Genomic DNA, 24913 nt, shown 5'->3' with positions numbered 1-24913 from the left:
CAGGCAATGTGTTACCTACTATAGTTGCAAATAATAAAAAAAATTTGTACCTTGAAAAAGCTTCAATGGAAAAGGCACACATCTATGAAGAATGTCATATGGTAAGCGGTAAGAAAGTACAGGGAAAGAAAGAGCAAGGGTTGGTTCTAGGAGATGATGCCTGCACGGACTGTGACATCCAGCCAGATTCCCTCCAGGAAATGCGCACACACTTAAATGCAGTAATGGAGACTTCAATAAGGTGACTATTTACAAAGGAGTAGATAGTATTAAGAGGAACCAATAAGGGATGGTGAAGCACCCTGGAGCCAGCCCGGCAGGAAGTCTTTACCTTTCCTAGACCTGAAGCAGCAAGGAGAGAGAATGGTTACTAGAGACCAGAGAGAAAGCTTAGGTTACAGAAGACTGCCAACAGGGGTGGTGGCCTTTGGCAGAGGAACACCACCACTGCCAACCAGCAGTCCAACAGAAAGGGAGCCCGAGAAAGCTACAATCCAAAGTCGCAGACTGTATTACTGTCTCCAACTCTTCGCTACCTCCCTGTGATAACACACATCCATGCTTTCTGCCTTTACCTACAGAATTCCAGAGCCTTCCCCTTCAGGCAGAGCATACTTCCTCCTCCCACTGACATAAGGCTTGTCATATAACTCACTTGGGGTAGAACATTAGCAGACGTGATCCAAGCAAAAGCTTTTTTAAATATGGCTTGGTCGCCAAGCTCTGGTTTGGTCACTTAGCATTCACGTCTTCCACCAGGAAAAGTCCGTGCCAAGAACAGTCATTGCTCTTCCAGCAGAGGTCCCAGGACAGGATACACTGAGTAGATAGATACAAACCTAACTTAAAGCCTGGAGACCAGCTGAGCCCAGGTTAGATCAGCTGAGCCTGAGCCAACACGCAGCCCCATAGCAAGAAATAAATGAGGTAAACCCCTGAAATTCTGGGGCTGTTAAACAGTACTACCATAATAAAAACTGAACAAATACACTCAGTCTCATTCACCTTCCTCCCTCCAATCTTCTGCTAATGCCTCCTATTGGCCAAATCCAATAAGAAATTGAGGGAAAAAAAACAACCCACTGACACAGTCCATAAATATGCCCTGGAGGGGCAAAACGAAAACTGTCTAGGTGGATGACCAACCGGTCAAGAAAAGGTGGGGATGAGATTTCTGGCAGAGACACCAGCATAAACAAAGACATGGAAGCAGGAAATGACATAGCTTTGTGCTGAGAACTCTAAGTATCCAAGTATCACCAGAATGCACAGAATGCATGAAGTTGAAGCAGAGATAGAGAGGAAAGCTAGGGCTATAGAATATTCTAAAATCTTCCACGATAAAGCAAGGAATGCTTATTAGTAAAAAGGTTTTCCGAAGGCCTGAAACTTAATCTGTCATAACAGGTCCACACTTTCTTACACCTCTGTATAATTATATATCATAATCTTTAAGAGACACATTATGACACTTCATAGAACAGTATAAAAACAAAGAAAAAGAGCAAAATTTGTATACACTAGCTCATTCAAGCAAAGACAAAAGAATCAAGACCCTAGTTGCACCCAATCTGGGAGTATATACACACAGCCTCTAATGACACCTAGCTCCCTCAGAATCCGAAAGGGACAGAAATGTATTCACAATAACCTCCATTACAATAAGAAGCTCAGCAACCCCATCCATGCCCACAACTCTGAGGTATGGGGGAGATAACCTCCCGCAATCTCTTTCCAAAATCAGAACTCGGATCCGGAGTCTCACGGTCCCAGGATCTCTTCTGGATCAGCCTAGACATGTAGCCATTGTGTTTTTGTCCTTTGATCACTTAACCCTTGAAGAAAAATCACTGGATCCCAGAGCTAGAAGGGACTTTAGAGAGCTACAAATCCCTTATTTAGATGAAGAGAATTACAGTCCAAAGGAGCTATATGAAACTCTTATTGGAACATAGTTAGTATGGTCCTAAGCAAGTGTACCCGATAAAAACAAAGTCTCAAATGACTGTTTAAGTTGTAAAAATAAAGAACTGGTAATTAAATTATACCAGTCTTATCCACAATGTTCTATACTGAATTTCAGAAGTCTTAACATTAGAAAGAAGATGTTTTCTAGAATATATTCATCTAGAACACTATGATCATTTATAAACAAGGTTATAAAAATAAACTCTTCCTATGTAAAAATAAGAATGTCTTAATATCCAATGAAGGAGCTAATACAGAAGGATATTTTTTGGTTCTAATTAAAAGCAACTTCCAAAAGTCCTATCCTTGACACTATCCCCCTAATCCGCTACCCCCCTAATCAATGATTCTCAAAGTCTAAACTACCTGCATGAAAATCACTGCAGGTACTTGTGAAAAATTCAGATTCCAAAAGCCAAATCTAACTAGATCTATTTGATTTGTAGGACCTCCGAATGTGCAGTTTTAACAGTTCACCAGGTGGCTCTTATATGCCTTAAAGTTTGAGAACCGCTGCCATAGACAACCACCATATTCTCAGTGACGTATTCCTATAATCATTCGAATCTTCCCAGAAATACTCAACCAACATCCCAAAGCTGGGATCAAGATTACCTTGCCGTCCTTCATCATTGGTAAAGAGCCCTGTGTCACTGCTGCTACACACACTGCTGGTTTCACTGAAAAGAGACAAACACAAGAGAACACATCAGATCCCATCAAAACCAAAGCAGCGTCCATTCTTCAGGTTTTCAAATCAAAACATCCCGTTTGCCTAATTTCACTCCGGCTCATTAGCCAATCAGAAATTAAATTTCATAATTAAGCCACAGAGGAAAGCTTATTTTCCTGTAAAACAAAACCTAGGGAAACTTCCAAAACTTATACTTCTATTTCAAAATACTTAAAAAATACCAAAAGTCACTTTGTTAGGTTAGCACTGGAGAGTTATTTAGTGGGGCACCTGGGTGGCTCGGTCGGTTAAAGGTCCAACTCTTGATTTTGCCTCAGGTCGTGATCTCACAGTTCGTGGGATAGAGCCCACATCAGGCCTTGTGCTGACAGTGCTGACTGCACGGAGCCTGCCTGGGACTCTCTCTCCCCTCTCTTTCTCTGCCCTTCCCCCACACTCTCTCAAAATAAACAAACTTAAAAAAAACCTTATTTATTAAGGCTCACAAAACTAATCTCAACTTGGTTGGATGTATTAAACAACATGAATTTACCAATGATTTTTTTTTTTTTAAATACTGTTAACTCTCGGTTTCAAATGAAACTGTCCAACTCTAAGACATGTAGCGTCTCTCAAGCTTTGTTCCCATTTACAAAGCGGCAAACAAAAATCCATGAACAGGAAAAAAGTCAGTACGACCAAAGTTACATTTTCTAAATTTAATGTCTTCCCGATATGAAGTGGACACAACAAAATTCATACTCAAAACAGAAGGTTAAAAATAAAAAGGTATAAACAAACTCCATTTGAAGCCAATGAAATACAACTTGTGCTCTGTAGAATTCTGTTCAATTTGCTTCATTTTCTGAGCTATTACTAACAATTGATTCTGCCTCTTCTGATGCTGCAGTGTCTTGGGCCTAATCTCCATTAAATTTGATCTGGTTCAGGAAAAATTTCCCTATTCTTTACAATTTTAGCTATTCCCTTGATTGGGAGTGTTTCCTTCCAAACTCGCCATTTTTTTTCACCTACTCTAAAAGATGGAAGGAACCAGAGCAAGGAAGAAACATTCTTATCATACTGCATAAGCAATAGGCTTGGCAAAATCCCAGTCTATATTTCTGGATCAAAAATGTGAAAATATTTTGTATTTTTGCAACATGTCCAAATATCTTGCCAACACGAAATCCTTAAACTGCTGATTAAATTAAGTAGCTGTGCTCTTTCCTCGCTTAAGTTTATCTCTGAAGAGATCCAAGAAATTTGCTGCAGCAAGAGCCAATAAAACATAACTTGATTTATTTAAACGTTCTTTCATTTTCTTTTCTTCTGTACTGATAAGTGAGAACTTTCTTGGGTGTTGCCGTAAGAAATGTGTCACAAAACTATACTACTGGATTCTGATGGATTTAGAATCTTCAAGGAGCTCTGCGGGTAAAACCAGAGGCCATCCTCCCTGAGCACTGCACCCTTCCTACTTCTGAGTTCAAGGAACTGTGCCTGCTGAACTTAATGGTGCTACTTTTGTATTTTTAGCAAATTCCTAAGAACATCAGTGGTCTAACTCCCTTGAGTTCCACTACACAGTCTCTCATATTACCACTTTATTATCCTCATCTGGCCTCAAAGATAGGCCAAATTTGAAAATATTTTAACTCCTCTTCACAGTAAGCAGGCCTTAAAAAAAGCACATTAAGCTATAGAACAGATACGCTATCCCATCAGCACGTTATATATACTTTATTAGTTTGCAGTATCACTAACTGAGATTTAGGGGTCAGCACATGACAGCCTGCACCTATTTTAGCCTGTGAGCTAAGAATGGTTTTTACAGCAAAAAAAGAAATCAAAAGAAGAATTTTGTGACACGTGGGAATGATATGAAATTCAAATTTCAGTGTCCATAAGTAAAGTTTTATTGGAACAGAGCCACAGTTATTCATTTACATATCATCGATGGCTGCTTTCACACCACAACTTCAAAGCTGAGTGGTGGTAACACAGAACATATATCACAAGCAAATCCCTAAAATATTTACTATCTGGCTCTTTACAGAGGAAGTTTGCTGATCCCTACTCTACAAGTACTACAAGTTCTACTCTGTTGAGTATTTACCATTATAAAATTTAAACTGCTTGCTTTATTACAAAATCTATCAATTCTTTTCCCCATTCATTTCCAGCCACCTGTAAGTACTACAAAATACAGTGCTCCCTTGATCTTTTTTTGCACGGATGCCGTTCTCTCCTCGTATTCTAAACCAAGGGGGTAAGCTCAAAGAAATCTGCTGGATCAAGAAAGGTGCTGGTAACCTAAAGCCTTCGTGTCACTGTACCTTTTCTATTTTTGTCGACAGCATTTAAGAGGACTCACGGTTTCTGAAAGAGCCTGGATTAAATATGTCTATAAGCTTTCTGTTAATTTAATTTAAGCTTTCTGTTAAGTTAATTCGAGGAATGGCAATGATGTTACAGAAATATCACCAGGATTTTAAGACTATGATCAAGGGAGATAAGCATTTTCTTCACAGAGAAAATAGTTTGTCTTACAGCATGCTTATGACATAAAAGTATCACCAGTCTACTGGTATCTGGAAGTAACTAGTACATTGGATAGCATCTGCTAATTCTATTTATTCCCTCAGAAGAACTTGCATTGTGGAAATCTAATCATACATAAGAAATTGTTAGCATGATTTGATGAGAAAAAAAACAAAAGTGGGAAATTCGTGGCATATCTGCACATAAACACTATGATACAGCATGCAAAAATGTAGTGCTAGCCAGAAAGTAGAAGCAAATATTTCCCCTTCCAAATTATAAGACAAAGTTGTCCAGTCCTGAAGACTTCATTCACTTCTGGCTCTGAGATCTTCTTCGAAAAAAATCAGCTTAGTGAGATTTAATAGCGATTTAGTCTACTATAAAATGTTAATTTATGGGGTGCCTGGGTGGCCCAATCGGTTAAGCATCCGACTCTTCATTTCGGCTCAGGTCAGGATCTCACAGTTCGTGAGTTCGAGCCCCACATCTGTGCTGATGGTGCGGAGCCTGCTTGGGATTCTGTCTCCCTCTCTCTCTGTCCCTCCCCTACTTGCTCTGTCTCTCTCTCTCTCTAAATAAAAATAAATGCTTTTAGAAAATGTTAATTTAGCTAACTAAACAGAATGTTTAATGGTCTATTAAAACTAAGCTACCTTTCAATAAACGTAAGTTTCTTTTAGCACCTTTGTAGTTCACAAGGTCAAAAAGTTAAAAGGTGACAGAATCCTACATGTTTTTCCTATCTCAAAACCTTCAAATTTGTTTATAACTTTTTTGTCATGAGCCTTTTTACTAGGCAAGGAGAAAAAGCTCTGCTCCTGATTTTATAAGAAAAAAGTGTGATCCTACCTTTAGTGTCCACTCTAGGTCCTCTGAAGTTTAGTCAGGAAGACAAAAACTCAGCCTTTGTTAATCTTCAGAAAAACTAACTAGACAAAACCCACAAAGATAGCAGGTGTGAAATCTCATCTTTTCCTAAAATGGCAGCAACTCCTATAGGCAGCAATGCCTCCTGTCTTTGCTTTGGGAGCTGTTCTGGACTCCCTGTTCTCACATGGTTCTCACCTATAAATAGTTTGCATTAAAAATAAAATCCTCCTAGAATATTTCTAAAATTTCTAAAAATGTATTAACCCTACAAATAATTTATACATCATTCAAAAAATTCAAAAAATTAGGGCAATTAGTTTCTCACAGCAAAGGGAGGAAAAGCCCCCTCCCCCATTTCTCCTAAACTTGTACTCATTCACTTAGTAAGCACTGACTATTTACCATACACCAGAAACCACTCTACCCAGTCCTAAAACTAACAAAGAAACGTTTCAATAACAATATAAAGGTGTACATTTTATAAGAAACCTAGTCTAGACCACGGGAGAAGGATGTGAAAAGGAAGAATGCTTTCCAATGAATAATACTCTACAAATAAGGGGTGTGCAAGCCTACAATTTAACCATGTAACACTGAGGAAATCTCCCCATCTTAGAAATCAGAAAACACCTCAATTGTATTTCTATGTGAGTAAAAACAGTAATAATACATCACACTTCTCTACAGTGGTTGTCCCTAAAAAATGTTCCCACACTGAATTCAGCAGCATAGCCACCATTTTAAATAAGACACAAATAAAATTAAAGCCTGGGTTTTAGACCACCAATTGTATTACCTAATTATTATTATATGTTAGAAAAGAAACCAAACCACATCGAGCTGAAAAAACAGAAGTGTAAAGAAAGTCCCACTAACCTGCAGTTCCAGAAGCTTTGTATTATGAACACTTTGAAACATATGAAAAGGTTGAAAGAAGTTCCAGTTACCACTCACACTCCATCACATCACCTACCGCACGTCACACACTGCAATGAACATTCTGCTTTTTCTGTTTTATCACACATCTATCCCTCTAACCTTCCCTGCTGGGCATCTTGGTAATCCAAGACACTCTTGGTAGACCAGATGATTGGCATCCACTCTCAGAGAAGGAGATTATCACAGGAATCAAGCCTAATAAAACACTATTGATACCCCTCATCCACTTGAATCATTGATTCCAGGGCAAACACTCTGAGCTCAATATTGTAAACCTTGGTATGAACTTTAAAATGCTTTCATCTGAATTGCTCTTCCTTCCAAGTTCTGAAAATGAACCGTTTGCCCTTTTGAGGAGCAATTAAAGGGTATTTTTTCAAGTTGGCAAAAACTCTCAGTTACAAAGTTTTAAAAACTACAGTATTTTTATTCTATAGAAGAGATCAATGTTTTGGCCTTACTAAGTTCTCTAAATCTGAAACTTATGCTTGTTGGTGAAAGCAAAATCAATCAAGTGAAAACCCCAGATCAGCACCTAGAAACATCAGCAGTAGCTCTCAACTCAAAGCAATTTTACCCCCTTCTCCTCACCCCCACTCCCACCTTGCACCCGTGGGGTCATGTGGCAATGTCTGGAAACATTTTTGTTTGTCAGGACTTGGAGCAGGGGAGGGGGAGTTGGTGTCCTACTGGCATCTACTGGGTAGAGCGTTGCATCCTACAATGCATAGGACAACCCTCACAACAGGTAATTATCTGACTCAAAAATGCCAGTAGTGCCAAAGGGGAGAACCCTCGTCTATAGTGATAAAGTACAGGATGAAGCCGACAGGGCATCTTGTTAAGGAAAACCACTTCAGAGAGGAGGCTGTGCACTTTTGCTGGATAAAGCCGGCCTTCAAGGACAGAGGTCAACATCCCATAGTAGCAACAATGCCATTCTCTTGCCAGGGCCTCAAAGAGCCTGAGGCCTCTGGATCCCAGGAATCACGAGAAGGTAGCTGGACCTTCAGGCCAACTGGTAGAACTGAAACTACTCAAGAGTTGTACAGATCACTCCTCCCTGCCCAGCCCAGGCAGAGAGAGGAGAGAGAGATCCAGGCTGGGAAAGAGGGTAAGATCTTGCTCATTTCAGTCTCCCCAATGCCTTCCACGGCACCCGGCACACAGCAGGCATTCAGCAAATGTTACATACGGAATGAACTCCTTCAGATCAGCTGCTGCTTCCCCTTCTATGGCCTTCATGCTGTATCACTTCACTTCCCTAATACTATTTCCTGCAAGGCTGTTCTGAGGATGTGATGATATGAGGTATGTGAACCCACTTTGTAGACTCTAGAATCTTATACAGAACCAAAGGATGAAAGATTCAGAAGCTACCTCTAAGGTGCTAATTCTCATATGTCTCCAATATTATTATTTTAGCAGATGATAGTGTTAATTCCCTGACAGTATTTTTATTAAATAGCAATCTAAATTCTACAGGACTCTCAATTATATTCCAGTAAAGAAAAAACAACATTCTATGGGACTTGAATCTGTTCTCATTTTGAATGGAAAAATAAATGTGGCTTATGAAATCTAATATGTTCTCTATATGGGGCTTCATCCAAGAGAGGGAGACACAGCTCTCGGTAGATATCCAAACCAGAAGTGTCTCAAGAAGGGGTTTGGTACTTGAGTGGAGTTCCAGAAAATTATTAATAAGAATTATTAATAAGAAAATTATTGATAGTACAAAAGTATTAGATAACAATTCTATATTAATAATTTTAATCAATAATTTTATAGTTGTTTATTAATAATAATAGTTCAAATCATTAATAGAAATTATTAATACAGAATTCAATATTGATTCAAGTAATATCATTTACTGAGTTCTAGTACAGGCCAGGCAAAGTACTAAGAGCTTTACATTCATTATTACATTTCTTCTACTGCAAAACTCTACGAGGTAACCTCATATTACAAGTGAAGTAGTGAAGCCTCGAGAGGGCAAGCAAGTTGCCCAACATTACACAGCAAATAAACGTCAGAGCCAGTACGGTGTATTTCCAAAGTCCATGAGCTTGCTGAATGGCCGCCAAAACATGGATGGTGCACAGATTCATTTACCAAGTAATTCCATGTTTCTCTCTTCATGAGCTACTTTTCAATTCAGCACTTCTCATTTTCATTCTCCTGAAAATGCTAACAGATTAACTGAACTTGGGAAAGAATGTTCCTTTGCTTTTTGCTAGTTAAAACATTCAGACACAGCTGAAACTCTATGTTTTGACTCTAACTATATCAGCTAAAAATGCATCAAACATGCTGAACACCAAGAAAACAAACTAGGGACTCACTTTGGAAAAAGCTCTCCATCTTAATGCCATATTTTGAATTTTAAAAATAAATATTCACCTTCAGTATACATACTTACAACAAAATATACTCTCAGTTATCTATACCTTCGCTTGTCCTTAGAGTTCCTGAATGCCCTTCCTTTGAAATCAAAGTAAAAACATTCCCCCAAATTCTAGGGACAGATACTCTGAAAACACCATTCCTGAATCTAGCTTCACACTAAGTCAGGAAAAAATTCCAGAAGATGGAGAGCCATCTGTGGTAACTAGACTGTCAGATGACTCCCAATGATCCCAGCATCCTGGTATTTCCCAGCCTGGTTGGTCTGTGTGACGACCAATGGCATAGGAAGAAGTAACGGTAGGTCACTTCTGAGATTAGATTATAGAAGACTGTGGCTTCCCTCTTGGACACTCAGTGAGGGCTGGTATGCTCTCTCTCTTTCTCTCTCTCAAATCATTACCCCTAGGGAAAGCCAAGTGCCATGTCTTGAGAATACGAACAGCCCTGTGGAGGGGCCCGGCCCCTGTCGAAAGGAACTTATAGTCCAACAGCCTACAAGGAATTGAAATCTGCCAACAGCCCTGAGTGAGCTTGGAAGTGGATCCTTCAGTCACAGTTATGCCCTGAGACAACTACAGCCCCAATCAACAATTTGACTGTGACAATATGAGACTCGGAACCAGAACCACCCCGCTAAGCTACTCCCAGATTCCTGACTTCAGAAACTGTAAATGTTACTTAAAGCTACTAAGTTTCAGGGTAGTTTTTTTTTTTTTTTTTTTTTTTTTCCTGACACAATAAATAATACAGTATTTTTGTGAATTCTTTTTTGAAAATAACTCCCTACTTTCTAGCCCTAACAAAAGCTTCTAATTTGAATAAGACAAATCTCTGAATTCTCATAATTGGGAGAAAAAACACACCTTGTCCTCTGACCTGACAGCTCGCTGGTTCTTTCATATTCCTAACCACAAAGGACTATAAATTTAGAACTGAGTAAGAGTAGTTTATACCTGTCTCAACTAAAATAAGGAATTCGTTTATTACCTATAATTAAAACAGCGGTATCAATAAGTTAACACCTAGATTATTAACCAAGTATCTTGAATAAGATGGATCTTTTACATCTAATTTTATTTTATTTTTTTTTTTTTAATTTTTTTTTCAACGTTTATTTATTTTTGGGACAGAGAGAGACAGAGCATGAACGGGGGAGGGGCAGAGAGAGAGGGAGACATAGAATCGGAAACAGGCTCCAGGCTCCGAGCCATCAGCCCAGAGCCCGACGCGGGGCTCGAACTCACGGACCGCGAGATCGTGACCTGGCTGAAGTCGGACGCTTAACCGACTGCGCCACCCAGGCGCCCCTACATCTAATTTTAAAAGAAACAAACAGGAGAGAGAGAATGGCCTCTACCATCATGTTAAAAAATAAGGGGTTTTCATTTTAACTTTTTATTAAATAATGCACTTAACAAAAATTTTAAATCGTCTTAGAATTCAGAAAAACAGAAAGGAAAAGTCACTCCTAGACCCAGAGCCCAAAGACATCTTTGCTCAATTTTTTTCCTGGGTCAAGGTGGTATATCTATAACCATATACAGTCAGATTTCAGAGTCTAAAAGTAACTATGACCAAGGGAGAGGTTTTTCAGAGAAATATCTCACACCAACTGCAAAATTATTCCCACAATAACTTAATAAGTTGTAAGAATGTATAATGAAGGAGTTTGTTTTCTGGTTTCACTCGGAGGATACCACATAAGAAACAGCCTCACTGGTTTCACAGGCTTATTAGTGCAGCCCCTGCAATCAGGTATACTGGGTAAAGATTTAATGATTTTCCCCAGGACTCTGCTACTGAGCTAGGAGGGTGTGCCTTACAGAAGCCCACCCATCCTTTTACGACTTACCTTTTCTTAGAGCTAATAGTGATTCATCTTCAGTTAGAAGAAATGTCTTTGCAGAGTAAATTTTTAAAGAACATATATTCTGAGACCTGAATGTCTAAGAATGATTTTCTGCTGCTTTTCCATATGAAATCTATCTTGGCTATACATAAAATTCAGGGGGGGAGTAGGAGAGCAATCTTCCCCCCCTGCTCCAAAATTCTACAGGCAACTGCAGCCCTTCACACTTAGTACTGTAGGAATAAATGCCAGCCTTGTTTTCATCCCTTTTAAAATTGTTCTTTATACCCAGGGAGCCTGGGTGGCTGTCGGTTAAGTGTCCGACTTCAGCTCTCATAGTTCATGAGTTCAAGCCCCACGTCTGGCTCTCTCCTGTCAGCACAGAACCCAATTCAGATCCTCTGTCTCCCTCTCTCTCTCTCTCTCTGCCCCTCCCCTGCACATGCTCACGCGCGCTCTCTCTCTCTCCAAAATAAACATTAAAAAAAAAAATTGTTCTTTATACCTATTCCACCCCTGCACCAAGGCAGAATGCAAACTTCTGCCAGGATAGGTCCAGGTAGTATGTGTCTGTTCATTCATTTTCCCTTTTAATCTTTATAATTTTTCAACCCAAGAATGCCTTTTCTCTTCAGTTCTATTTTTTAAATCATTATTCTATTCCAATGCTTCAGTTTCTTCCTTTGAAATATTTTCATACTCATAGACAGGGCCTCTATCTTCTGTTCTCCAGATCTATCAACTTCTCTCTCATTATCACCTCCTCTCATTGCATCTTGGGAGGGCTTCCAAAGTTTTCCAAATCAACTCAATTTTCCACAGAATGAATTGTCTTGTTTTAACACTGCAATTACATCAATTTCCTTACATTTTTCCTCCCATACTACTGGGTTTTCAAATAGCCATCTTTCTTTCCTTATGAGTTAACTGTTCCTATTCCAAAGTGACTATGTCTTTTTCGCATCCTAAAGAAGACTTTCTAAAATGTTCTGGTTTCCACTGGCAATCATTTTTGGATACGTGTTTTTCCTCTGAACTTTCAGGATAATGTTCCTTTTCCCTTATTCCACAGAACTTGTTGAAAGGCCTCTTGCTGAAAACTGGTTTACCTAGAATCTCGTTACTTGCCAACAGAAAGGGTGTGTAAATGACCCCTGGTCCCATTCTCTATTCTCTTGGATATAGGTAACATGCTTCCCACATCTACAACTGGCCAAGACAATGTGTAGAGCTCCTGGCCTAACACCCAGCGTCACTGGTAGGCTTTTACCTCATATAGTTATGTGGGACCAAGACAGGATCTTCTTCTAACTGTCACTGCCTTATTCTGACCCCATTCCAAGAGTCTACCATATATAAAGATATATAAAACACTGCAATTTCTAGAATGCACCACTAAGAGTGATTTTTTCTTCTCTCCCCATGCCAACAGTAAACTTATTCTTGGAGAATGTATTTCCCAGGACTGAATTTGCAGTGACTGCCTCCTACTCCAAACACAAATACACACACAGAAAACACTAATTCCTTATCAAGTATATTCTGGGAGTTAGAGCCTCCAAACAGAAACTCAAAGATACAGATTGGGAAGTACAGTATCCCCTCTTCTCCGCACGGCAGAGAAGTTCTAAGACTCTCACTGATGCCTGACTGTAGATAGTACCTAACCGTATATATACCATGTGTTTTTCCTATACATATGTATCCATGATTAAGTTTAATTTTATAAATTAGGCACAGTAAAAGAGAGGCAATACCTAACAATATAACAATACACTATAATAAAAGTTATGTGAATGTGGGCTCTTTCTCTCAAAATATCTTCTACTCACCCTTCTTCTGATGATCATGTGAGAGGATAAAATGCCTAGGAAATGAGATGAAGTGAGGTGAACCATGCAGGCACTGTTAGGCTACTCCTCCTCCTCCTGACGGAATGTCAGAAGGTGCATCACCTGCTTCCAGACCACATCTGACTGAGGGTTAACTAAAACCACAGAAAGAAACTGGGCAAGAGGGGACTACTGTAGAGGACGGAACAACACTCTGGCTCACACTGCGGCTGCCTGATTTTCTGACTAAAATGGACCTGCGTTTCTGAACAAAGGCCTGACTACAGAGAGAGAATGAAGGGTCTCACTACATACCTTCAGCGTAGGCTCAGCACTGCCGATGTGGGCTTCCAACTGCACATCTATCAGCCTTGTGGTTTGTCGCTATCTTGGCGAGAGGCCAACTCTAAGTCCTGGTTCCTGGCGATGTGAGTTTACAATGTTTTCTGTCTTCCTAAGCATTTTAATGGGCAGCTGATATTGCTTATCAAATGTTTTTTACACTACGAAGTTACAATGATGCACTGGAAGGAGGCTGTGACTGGAAAGAGTTCCAGAGTCTCAAGTGTTACAAGGGACCTTAGAGGTCACGCAGCGCAGGCTCGCCAACTCTACAATAACTCAGTAAGTGGTCACCAAGCCCAGGCTTGAACCCCTTCAGTGGCCTAGAACTCATTACCCGGTGAAACAATTCATTTCATTTTTACAGAGGTCGAATTTTTGGAATGTTGTATCTGACAATGAGGCAACGTCTTAACTCTCTGTGCTTTCCATTTTTATGAGTCCTACCTCCATCCTCTGGAGTCACACAGAATAATCCTAACACACTTCTTTCAAGAGACAGATTTTCAAATACAGTAGTATCAAATCCATCTCCCAAGGTGTCTTTCTCCGTTGTTCCCAAGGATATACTAGCAGAACTCTGCATAAATCTATGGACGCACGCTATGCTAGCTATTCAGAACTCTCAAATGCAATAGTACCATTTGCAACAATAGTAAATATACTCTTGGTCAGCACCTCCAGTTATGGAATAGGAAACAGGGCAACCTCAACCTACCACATACATTCTTTCCAGTATTCCCTGATTAATGACCTCCACTTGCAAAGGAGGCTACTTACCTTAACCATGAAATAATGAATACTATTGATCCAACAAGGTACTGCTATAGAGTGTTACTGATCACCCAATCTTTGGTTAAAATGGTCCTCATTTAGCAATTTCACTGTCACAAACACCTGGAGCAAAGCATGCTCATAATTAAAGAGTTTGGGGAGGTAAAGTGAGAGGTGATGGACAGAGATCTCAGCTTTCTCCCATTTATTCTTGCTTCTGAGCTATTGTTTGTGTCAGAAGGGATATTGATTTTCTATAAAAATAAGAAAACAAGAGGCACCAAGGGGCCGCAGAAGGTCAGCGTGGGCTGGAAAAGGAGGGGGGAGGGTTAGCACTCTATCTCTGTCACTTGCCTTCCAAGAGAAGGGAATATTTTCTTTCCTGTGAGATCGGCCTCTAATACATCACCTTAGGAAAGCTCCTGACTGAGACTTCAGGCCAACACCAAACCAATTCACTTAGAAAAACCAAAGAAGCTAAACTATATTTAAGGGGAACAAACAAAGGATGAGTTAGTGAAGAACAGAGTAAAATCAGGCTATGAATCACCTAATACCTGCGATATAGACAATATGAATAAAAACAGTAGAAAGGAATTTTACAAAAGAATTTCTCCATTCTAGAATGGAACACACATACACAGGAAAATTACTAAAATAATAACTGATCTTTTTGCAGGTATAAAAAACTATTGTATCATAACCACTTCCAGTTCCTCAGAACTCTTGAGGGATTGGTTGGCGTAGAATTGAAGGAAGAACAGAAAAATAAAAGGAAAAGGAATTACTGGTTAAGCTTAAAACTATTCCATGGTTAATTAGTAAAGTGAATTTAAGGAAATTAGAAATACAGCTCCCTGGCTGAGACATACATTTTCAAACCTAAAACACCTGACACGTATTTTTTAAAAGAATTCCATCCACTGATGAGGCTAAGTTAAGTTTAATGATCACCTTCATCCTAATAATTTTACAAGTTGGATCATACACACTGACAATCTTCAATATCACTGATAAAATGTAAGGTTCTACACTTGATCTGTATGAGAACAAAGATGCACATCCAAGCAGATTTATGAAAGAGCAACCAAGGAGATTCTTAAAAATATTTGTTAATGTAGAACAAAGGTAGGAAAATTTTGAGAGAATCAATTCACCAAAATAGTATAATATCCAAATCATAAATTATTATCTACTTAAACATACTCTAATGCTAGTCCTATTCATAAGGTATGCTTAATAATCAAGGCAAGATTTTAGTTCCATCTTACTGGTGAGAGGCTGAACATAATTTGTGGTCAAAGTGTAAGTCAGTCACCCCTCTTTCTCCACAGAGTAGATTTAGGGGAAAAAAATACAAGGCACTTCTGTTCATAACTACAGATGAAACAATACAAGTCAAGGCATATTTAAGACCCCTAAATAATTAGATTCTAAAGAAGAATTGTTCTCATTTTAAGTCTGCTACTATTCCACCCTAATTTCCCTCATAGCTACAAGAATGTGGGCATCCATGTTACTAAAAGAACTCAAGAGTGATGGGACGCCTGGGTGGCTCAGTCCGTTAAGCATCCGACTCTTGATTTTGGCTCAGGTTATGACCTCATGGTTCATGAGATTGAGTCCCACATTGGGCTATGTGCAGATAGCGAGGAGCCTGCTTGGGATTCTCTCTCCCTCTCACCCTGCCTCTCCCCTACTCATATTCTCTCTCAAAATAAACATTAAAAAAAAAAAAAAAAAAAAAAAAAAAAAAAGAATGTTAAAAGAACTCTGAAGTCATGTACCAGGCAGATAGCCCAAACAGGGTAACAAGGTCTTCTCAATTTGAAAAGAATAAGAATAGGGGCATCTGGGTGGCTCAGTCGGTTGAGCATCCGATTTCGGCTCAGGTCATGGTCTCACAGCTCATGAGTTCGAGCCCTGAGTCGGGCTCTGTGCTGACAGCTCGGAGCCTGGAGCCTGGAGCCTGCTTCGGATTCTGTGTCTCCCTCTCTCTCTGCCCCTAACCCACTCGCATTCTGTCTCTGTCTCTCTAAAAAATAAATAAACATTTAAAAAAAAAAAATTCGAAAAGAATAAGAATTTCATACGAATTGCTGCCTATTTCAACTTATCCAGGCTCTCAGGTAACTAGAATGTTTATTATCACAACCTGACTATACGTGCAATAGCTGTGTCTGAGGTAGGAAGGAACTAAAAGTGCCTCGCTACTAGATTACAGACTGCATCTGGAACCACACTTAGACTGTTATCTTAAGAGCAGACAGAGTGAACAATTATATCATGAGAAGAAACATACACAAGCTATCGCTGCAAAAAACAATTTTTAAAAATCACTATTCTCAAGGCACCTGGGTGGCTCAGTCAGTAAAGCGATCAACTTTCGATTTTGGCTCAGGTCATGATCCCAGCGATCAAGCCGTGTCGGGCTCCACGCTGGGCATGGAACCTGCTTGAGATTCTCTTTCCCTCTGCTCCTCTCCTCCACTCACACATGCTCTCACTCTGTCTCTCAAATTTAAAAAACAAATCGTGATTTTCAACAGTAAATTATTTGGAATATATGTTCGATATTGACACAAACTTGAACACCTCAATTGAGGGTTTTGATATTGTGTACGGCTGTAAATTGACTAAACATTTGTTTGATTAAAAACAGCATGATAAGGGCAACTGGGTGCCTCAGTTGGTGTGTCTGACTTCATTCAGCTCAGGTCATGATCTCACGGTTTCATGAGTTTGAGTCCCACGTCGGGCTCTGAGCTGACAGCTCAGAGCCTGAAGCCTGCTTCGGATTCTGTGTCTCCCTCTCTCTCTGCCCCTCCCTGACTTGCACTCTGTGTCTCCCTCTCTCTCAAAAATAAACAAACATTAAAAATATATTTTTTAAATAAAAAAACAGCATGATAAAAAAAAAAAACTTTGAAAAAAAAAAAAAAAAAAAAAAAAAAAAACTTTGTAACCCAAAATTACACATATATATTGGGTAAATAGGTCTTAGGATATACATTAGAGGAAAATTAGAGAGGCCATATTATAAGCCTAACCAGTTGTGCAAACCCACAAATACAAAGTTAGTGAGAAAAATTGTTGAAGCTGGACTAAAAACCGCCCTGAAAAAGGTATGGGCTTATATAAAGACCTACGCAGCCTTTCTGATTACTGACACAGCCTCACGACACAAGATTCATGTCTTTGTTTTTCAGACAAACTTCAGAAGCAAAGTCCTAAGAAAGGCCAGATATTCTACAGTTGTAAAAGGTAAGAAGAGACGGAAAGAGCAGTGGGAAAGGCAAACCCAAAGGGCAGCAAAACATGGTGGTTAAGTATGAACTATGGAATCAGAATTGATTCCTAGTTTTGCCACTGGGTGACCATGGGCAAATTATCTAAACGCTATTAACCTCCATCTCTTCTTCTATAAAGTACGAATAGCAGTGCCTGCCATACGGCGCAGTCCTGAACATTCCCCTGGGACCACCAACCCACTAGGCAGCACCCACACAGGCATGTGGTTTGATACAATGAAGGGGATGGGAACAATGCAGAGATGCCAAATAGCCTGTGAAGCACAGGACGGTCCCTCGCCACAAAGAAGTGCCTCCATTCAAAACACCAAGAGGGCCACCTCAATGCCTCAGTAGGTTAAATTAGCCCGACTCTTGATTTCAGCTCAGGTCATGATGTCACAGTTCGTGAGACTGAGCCCCAAGATGCGCTCAGAGCTGACAGTGTGGAGCCTGGCTGGGAATCTCTCTCTCCTCTCCCTCTCTCTCTGCCCCTCCCCAACTCTCACTCTCTCTCTCTCAAAGTAAATAAACATTAAAAGCAAACAAACAAAAAAACACCAAGAGCACCCTCCTTGAGAAAGAGATACCACACACTAATATTAAAGTATCGAGGTGGGGCTTATCAATGTTCCTAGGACTATGTGAGATGGAAAAAACAAAGTCACCAAAATCTACACTGACATTTTAAAGATGCATCCAATAGACACAAATTTTTATGGCTCAATGACATTTGGTTGAAAACTAATGGGATTCAATACTGTTATTTTCAAAGCCCCATCATGTCTTTCAGACAACTTGGATGTCAGCCATAAAAAATAAACTCAACAGAGTCAAACCGTAAGTAGCAGAGAACAGGATTATAGCCCGGTATCTGAAGTCGAGACTCTGAACGGGTAAAGGAAACTTACCAGAAACGTACACAAACTCCACATGCCCAGTACCATCATTTTCTCACATACACAAACACACACACCAGCCTCTGCTGAGACCCTGGTTCTAACAATATCGATGTATGAACTACATGGTATAAACAGCAGTAAACTGTTTTTAAAATAAAATTCTTGGTTATGCATGTGAGATACACATTTTAAACAATTTTTAGAAACAACGTGTTTCATTACATAAAGCTTTCTTGACCTAGGGAAATAGAATCATGCATGTACTTTAAAAAACTAGAGATAAACCCTAGCTGACTGGTTAAAGGAGGGCTACAAAGGCAACACTGCAGTGGCTAGTTCTGAAAGTCGAACTCATCACGACTGTAAATTTGTACCTGGGGTAAAAATAAGCAGGCAAATCTTTGACTTAGTAAGAGAGATCTCACCATTCTGACATGTTCTCATCAGAGCCCTGTTTTTGTTCATCTGCTTCACACTCCATCCTTTCTTTCCTTCCTGTTTTGCTTAGGAAAGTCCTATTTTCTGCTGATTCACACAACCCATGACCTGATGAGGTCCAGGGAGTATTCTCCTTCCAGCGGGACAGACGCTGCTTCTTAGCAGACTTGAACCTGCAGCCTCTCTCGTAGCTCCAATCTGACACCTTGAGCTTCTGCTGAAGGCTGGCAGCCACCTCTGATGTCACTCGCTTCACTTTCCGCCGGCGCCGGAGCGGTCGACAGGGCGCATTTTCAGTAAAGGAGTCAGATTCGTGCCAAGAGTGTTGCTTACTCTTAACAATGGCATTGAGAGCCGGGTGCCGTTTGGCTACCATCGTGTCATCGGAGTCACTAAAATTGGCAACAGGGGCCATTTCTCGACAATCCTTAATGGCCTCATCGAGACTCGACTCAGAGGCCTCACTGTAGCAGCAGGTATGCTCGGCCAGGTGAGTGAAGTCCGAGCGGCGTTTCCGGCCTCTCCTTTTGCGAAGCTGCCGCCTCTGCTGCCGAGGGCTCAGGGCCATCTCCTCCCACAGCTCACCAAGCTTATTCTGCTCAGATGTCTGCTCCAAGGCTGAGGCTAAGTCATGTACCAGCTCATCCATGAGGCCACATCTGCCAAAAGAAAGTCCAGAAAAAGAAAAAAGAAAAAGAAATCCTTAACAGGATCTGTTGTTTTAGAATAATTTTATAAACCAGATCATGGCAGTGCACAGCCCACCCTATCTACAGAAAATAAACTCACCTTTTATCTGGCTACACTTAAGACTCTGTTCCTACCATCCATGCTCCTTTCAGCCACTAAAAATAGGTGTTTGGCCCTTAAGTGCCTGAAGTCAACACTCACCAGATCACAACCAGGATATTAGCAAAAACCAGCAAACCCAGGGAAATAAATCTTTCCCCTTTTTTCCCAATTAAACTCGTCACTAAATTATATAATAATAAAATCGAAAAAGATTAACAATGTCTCACCAGACAGGAGCAGAACAACACACAACTTCAAAACCATAGATAAACAACTGTGCTATGGTCTGGGGTCACTAATAAGAATGCTTGTGGAAGGGAGAAGACAACACACTGACACACTTTAAGGAAGTCTGCTTGTACTTTTAGTGATCCAAGAAACTGTAGTGACCCACATTTGTACCCTGAATGGAGAAAACAGAGTAAGTCTGCACCCATTATGGTCCCAACTACCACCTGGAAGCTAGCAGGGAAGGCCATTTGTTGAGTATGTCATATATATATACATATATATATATATATATACACACACACACACACACACACACACATATATATAACAATTAGCAACTTTTAAGCTCTTCTCCCATCCTTCAAAAAATTAAGTGATCACCCTAATTATGTGCTTTAGTACCCATCACACGAGAACAGGATATAACAGGTTGAAATGAAACGCACAGGAGGAGTTTCTATGATTTCTAGCCAATTGCTTTCTAAACTTTCCTATTGTCAAACCCTCACACTTCAGGAGTCACTTTAAAAGCAAACCTTCCAAGGGATGAGAGCAGGAGCAATTTTTGGAATGCCCCTTTAAAGGGAAATGTCTAATATAATTTGTACAACACCTTATTAAGTACATATTAAATTAGCACTTTTCCCTAGCCCTTGTTAAGCCCAAAGTATTTCAAGTCCGTAATTAGAATTTAAAACTGTGTGGCGCCACACTCAGACGGTATTTTCGTTCATGCAGTTTACATTCTGCAAAGGACTTTCTAAAACCTATTTTCATGCTGTCCCCATGCCAACGACTTCAAAGGGAAGAAAACAGTAGTCTGGCTTATCTGCCACATGGATGGAAGCAATGGGGACACCTAGTTCCAAAACTACCAACCAAACAAAACGTCTCAAAGTGTCAAAAGCCACACAATATAAAATGCCCACGTCCCTTTAAGCAATACGAAATAGTTTAAAACGCCATGACTGGGGTTTCGGAGGCAATTGCCTGTAAGACCAAAACAGAAGTGAGGACAGCACGTCTAAACCTACTTCCTTAATAAAGAATTACTGCTTTAAAAACTCAGGCAGAACTGTACAAATTAACGTGAAACAAAGTGACAGAACAACTTGCAGTCGTTCGTGCAGAATCCTTTCCTAAAAGACTGCAAGTCCAACAGCAGGTGACAGAAGAACCTTGAGCTTCCCACACCTTCACTCTCGGGTGCATACTCCGAGAGAACCCCCTTGTCCAGCAAGCACTCGAGGAGAGGAAAGGTTAAGTCACGCAAAGAAAAGCACGGGAAACGGATAGAAGTAAAAAGAGGCAGGCGTATGGTCTGAGCGAAAGACCGGGTTGCGAGGAGCTGGGGGGAGGAGGGGGAGGAAGGCAGGAGGCAGGAAGCAACTTCTCATTTGGGCTCACCGGGGCAGGGGTTCAGCCCTTCTCGCTCGGGCAGAAACTGCCAAAATTCAAGTCCTGGTGACTAAGCTCCCTCCGTGATCAGGGGTCGCAACATGGCCACATATGTGAGAAAAAGCTGGTTTCGAAGGACTCTCCCTCCCTCCAAGCCCCCGGCCCGCCTCCGAGGACTAGGGCGAGCACGGCTCGGGACAGCAAGCCCTCAAGCTGTCGCCTGCCCGAAAGCGCCAGAAAGAAGAAAGGAGAAGAGGTGAGTGTCGCCCCGGAGACGCCCGAACATTATTCCCCGGGATGGGGGCGATGGGCCCTGAAAAACAAGGCCCAACCACCCTCGACCCTCCCGCCAACCTTCGCAGCCCTATGGCGCACACGGCCCCTCAGACTCCGCTGGGAGCCGGTATTCCCGTTGGCGCCGGCCCCCTGGCCCCCGACCCTCTCAACCCACTCCTCCCCCTCACCAGCTGCAGCAGCCACCTCCAATGGCCGCCGCTTTTGGGGCCGAGTCTCCCCGCCGGGGTTTCCCTTTCTGACCTCATTTCCGGTCTGGGCCGGAGGGGTGGGGCGGTGGTGGAGCGGAGTGGGTGGGGCTGCTGCTTGAGAGGGCCCGCCCCGGCTAGACACTTCCTGTCCGTGGCCGCGCCCACTTCCGCCCCACGGTGGGTGGGGCCTTGGGGAAGCCCGGAGAAGGGGTTACGGGCCTGTTGTGTTGGTGGTTAAGGGTGGGCTGGGTAAGGGATAACGGGGACCCGTTAGGGGAAGAACACGCCTCCTCAGGCTGACCTCGTCTGTCTTTGGGGGCGTCGGGGAATTGGCAGGGAGGGACCTGGGCCTCGCCCTTGTTTGCTGACCTGCTTTTAAAAAGGGTGTGTGAAATTAAAGGGAAATGGATCCTCATTGTTAACTGTGAGAGTTGGAACCACCATTAGGTTAGCGCGATAGCTTTGTAGTGAATTACTCAGAGTCTTACAAATACGCATTCCTTCAGCAACAAAACCAGTAAAGTTCTATTGGATTATAACTTTAAGTATAAAATTGATACCCATGAGTCTGTATTGATGTAAATAAACTAATGATGTGAATACTGACATGAATAAAGTAATAAAACAAGGATGAGGAGACAAATCTCTGGTGCAGAAGAAGTCTGAATAATTTATTGAGATAATCTACCCTGAAGTATAACTCCCACCCCCTTGAATGTGGGCTGTGCTACTGACTTCCTTCTAGAGAGTACAGCATGGAAAGAGGGAAAATGAGTACAGTGGAGAAACAAGGCAAGCACTACCTCACTTAGGTGATCAAGGTTAACATGAACAGGGTATAAATCATGCTGATCGTTTGTGGGCTAGATATGATGAAAGTGTCATTTTATCTCTATGGTACTTTCCTTCCAAACCCCATAACCTCAGTCTAATGAAGAGAAAAAACAGACAAACCCCAACTGAGGGGCATTCTACAAAATGCCTGGCTAGAATTCCTCAAATTGTTAAGGTCAAAAAAGTCAAAGTCTAGAAATTGTCACAAAGAAGAGCTTAAGGAGATGGGACAACTAAATGTAATGTGATCTACTAAATGAAAGACTGGAATAGAAAAAGGACATTAGGTAAAAACTAAAGAAATCTGGATAAACTACGGACTTTGGCTAATAATGTCTCAATGTTGGTTCATTAATTGTGACAAATGTTCTATATGAATGTAAGATGTTAATAATAGAGAAAACTGGGTATGGGGTATATAGGAACAGTCTAATACCTTTGTAATTTTTCTGTAAGCCTAAAACTAATCTAAAATAAAAAGGTAATTTTTTTTTAAATGTACATGGCTTTTGAACAAGAATTCTGTCTCTAAGGAATTTTATTCTAAAGAAAAATTGGAAATAGGTGCAAAAATATTTTAAATGTATAGAGAGGGATGAGAAGACTAGGAAAAAAAATCCTACAACAGGGATTAGTTATCTAAATTCTGTTACATCTATGGGATAGACTGCCTTTGAAGCCTTTTAAAATTGATGTGGAAGAAAATCTCCCAACAAACAAGAGTCCAGGGCCAGATGGCTTTCCAGGGGAATTCTACCAAACATTTAAAGAAGAGTTAACACCTATTCTCTTGAAGCTGTTCCAAAAAAATAGAAATGGAAGGAAAACTTCCAAACTCATTCTGTGAGGCCAGCATTACCTTGATTCCAAAACCAGACAAAGACCCCACTAAAAAGAACTATAGACCAATTTCCCTGATGAACATGGATTCAAAAATTCTCAACAAGATACTAGCAAACCGGATCTAACAGTACATTGAAAGAATTATTCACCATGATCAAGTGTGATTTATTTCTGGGATTCAGGGCCAATTCAATATCTGCAAGTCAATCAGTGTGATACATCACATTAATAAAAGAAAGGATAAGAACTAGTTTATCCTCTCAATGGATGCTGAAAAGCGTTTGACAAAATATAGCATCCTTTCTTGATAAAAACTTTCAAGAAGGTAGGGATAAAAAGGTCGTAACTGAAGATCATAAAGGCCATATATGAAAGACCCACCACTAATATTATCCCCAATGGGGAAAAACTGAGAGCTTTCCCCCTAAGGTCAGGAACACAACAAGGATGTCCTCTCTCACCACTGTTATTCAACATCGCCTCAGCAATCAGACAACACGAAGAAATAAAAGGCATCCAAAATGGCAAGGAGGAAGTCAAACTAAACTGTCACTCTTTGCAGATGACATGATGCTCTATGTGAAAAACCCAAAAGACTCCACCAAAAACTGCTAGAACTGATCCATGAATTCAGCAAAGTCGCAGGATATAAAATAAATGTACAGGAATCAGTTGCATTTCTATACAACAATAATGAAGCAGCAGAAAAAGAAATAAAGGAATCGATCCCATTTACAATTGCACCAAAAACCATAAAATATTAGGAATAAACCAAAACAATGAAGTGAAAATCTGTACACTGAAAACTATAGAAAGCTTATGAAAGAAATTGAAGAAGAAAAAAATGGAAAAACATTCCATGCTCATGGGCTGGAAGAACAAACAGTTAAAATGTCTATACTACCCAAAGCAATCTACACATTAAATGCAGTCCCTGTCAAGTTACCACCAGCATTTTTCACAGAGCTAGAACAAACAATCCTAAAATTGTATGGAACCAGAAAAGACCCTGAAAAGCCAAAGCAATCCTGAAAAAAAACCAACACTGGAGACATCACAGTTCTGGATTTCAAGCTGTATTACAAAGCTATAATCATCAAGACAGTACAGTACTGGCATAAAAACAGATATAGAGAACCCAGAAATGGACCCACAAACTACAAATGGATCCATACCCACAAGTCAGTATGGCCAACTAATCTTTGACAAAGCAGGAAAGAATATCCGATGGAAAAAAGACAGTCTCTTCAGCAAATGGTGTTGGAAAAACTGGACAGCGACATGCAGAGGAATAAACCTGGATCACTTTCTTATACCATACACAAAAATAAACCCAAAATGGATGAAAGACCTAAACATAGGACAGGAAGCCATCAAATCCTAGAGGAGAAAAAAGGAAACAACCTCTTTGATCTCAGCCACAGCAACTTCATACTTCACATGTCTCCAGAGGCAAGGGAAACAAAAGCAACAATGAACTACTGGGACCTCATCAGG

General features: G+C 40.6%; 1 protein-coding gene across 7 annotated transcripts in view; it reads right to left on the bottom strand.

The window, feature by feature from the left end:
* Nucleotides 1–21820, bottom strand: part of GPATCH2L (G-patch domain containing 2 like) — a 77044-nt gene extending 55224 nt beyond the window's left edge. For 5 of the 7 annotated variants that reach the window (XM_045451597.1, XM_045451602.1, XM_045451596.1 and 2 more), the window contains exons 1-2: nucleotides 18821–19492; nucleotides 2584–2648 (exon numbers count right to left, since the gene is read on the bottom strand). In XM_045451597.1, the coding sequence (XP_045307553.1) occupies nucleotides 2584–2648; nucleotides 18821–19482 (727 nt within the window). In that variant the 5' untranslated portion in view covers nucleotides 19483–19492. Of the gene's footprint in view, nucleotides 1–2583; nucleotides 2649–18820; nucleotides 19493–21263; nucleotides 21475–21718 lie in introns of those variants that run through there. The other 2 variants (XM_045451601.1, XM_045451599.1) reach the window with 2 other exon arrangements.
* Between the last annotated feature and the right edge of the window lie 3093 nt (nucleotides 21821–24913).

The sequence above is a fragment of the Leopardus geoffroyi genome, chromosome B3 (assembly GCF_018350155.1).
Source record: "Leopardus geoffroyi isolate Oge1 chromosome B3, O.geoffroyi_Oge1_pat1.0, whole genome shotgun sequence".
Taxonomy (NCBI): Eukaryota; Metazoa; Chordata; class Mammalia; order Carnivora; family Felidae; genus Leopardus; species Leopardus geoffroyi.
The sequence above is the reverse complement of the archived record's forward strand: the minus strand, read 5'-3'. Positions and strand labels throughout refer to the sequence as shown.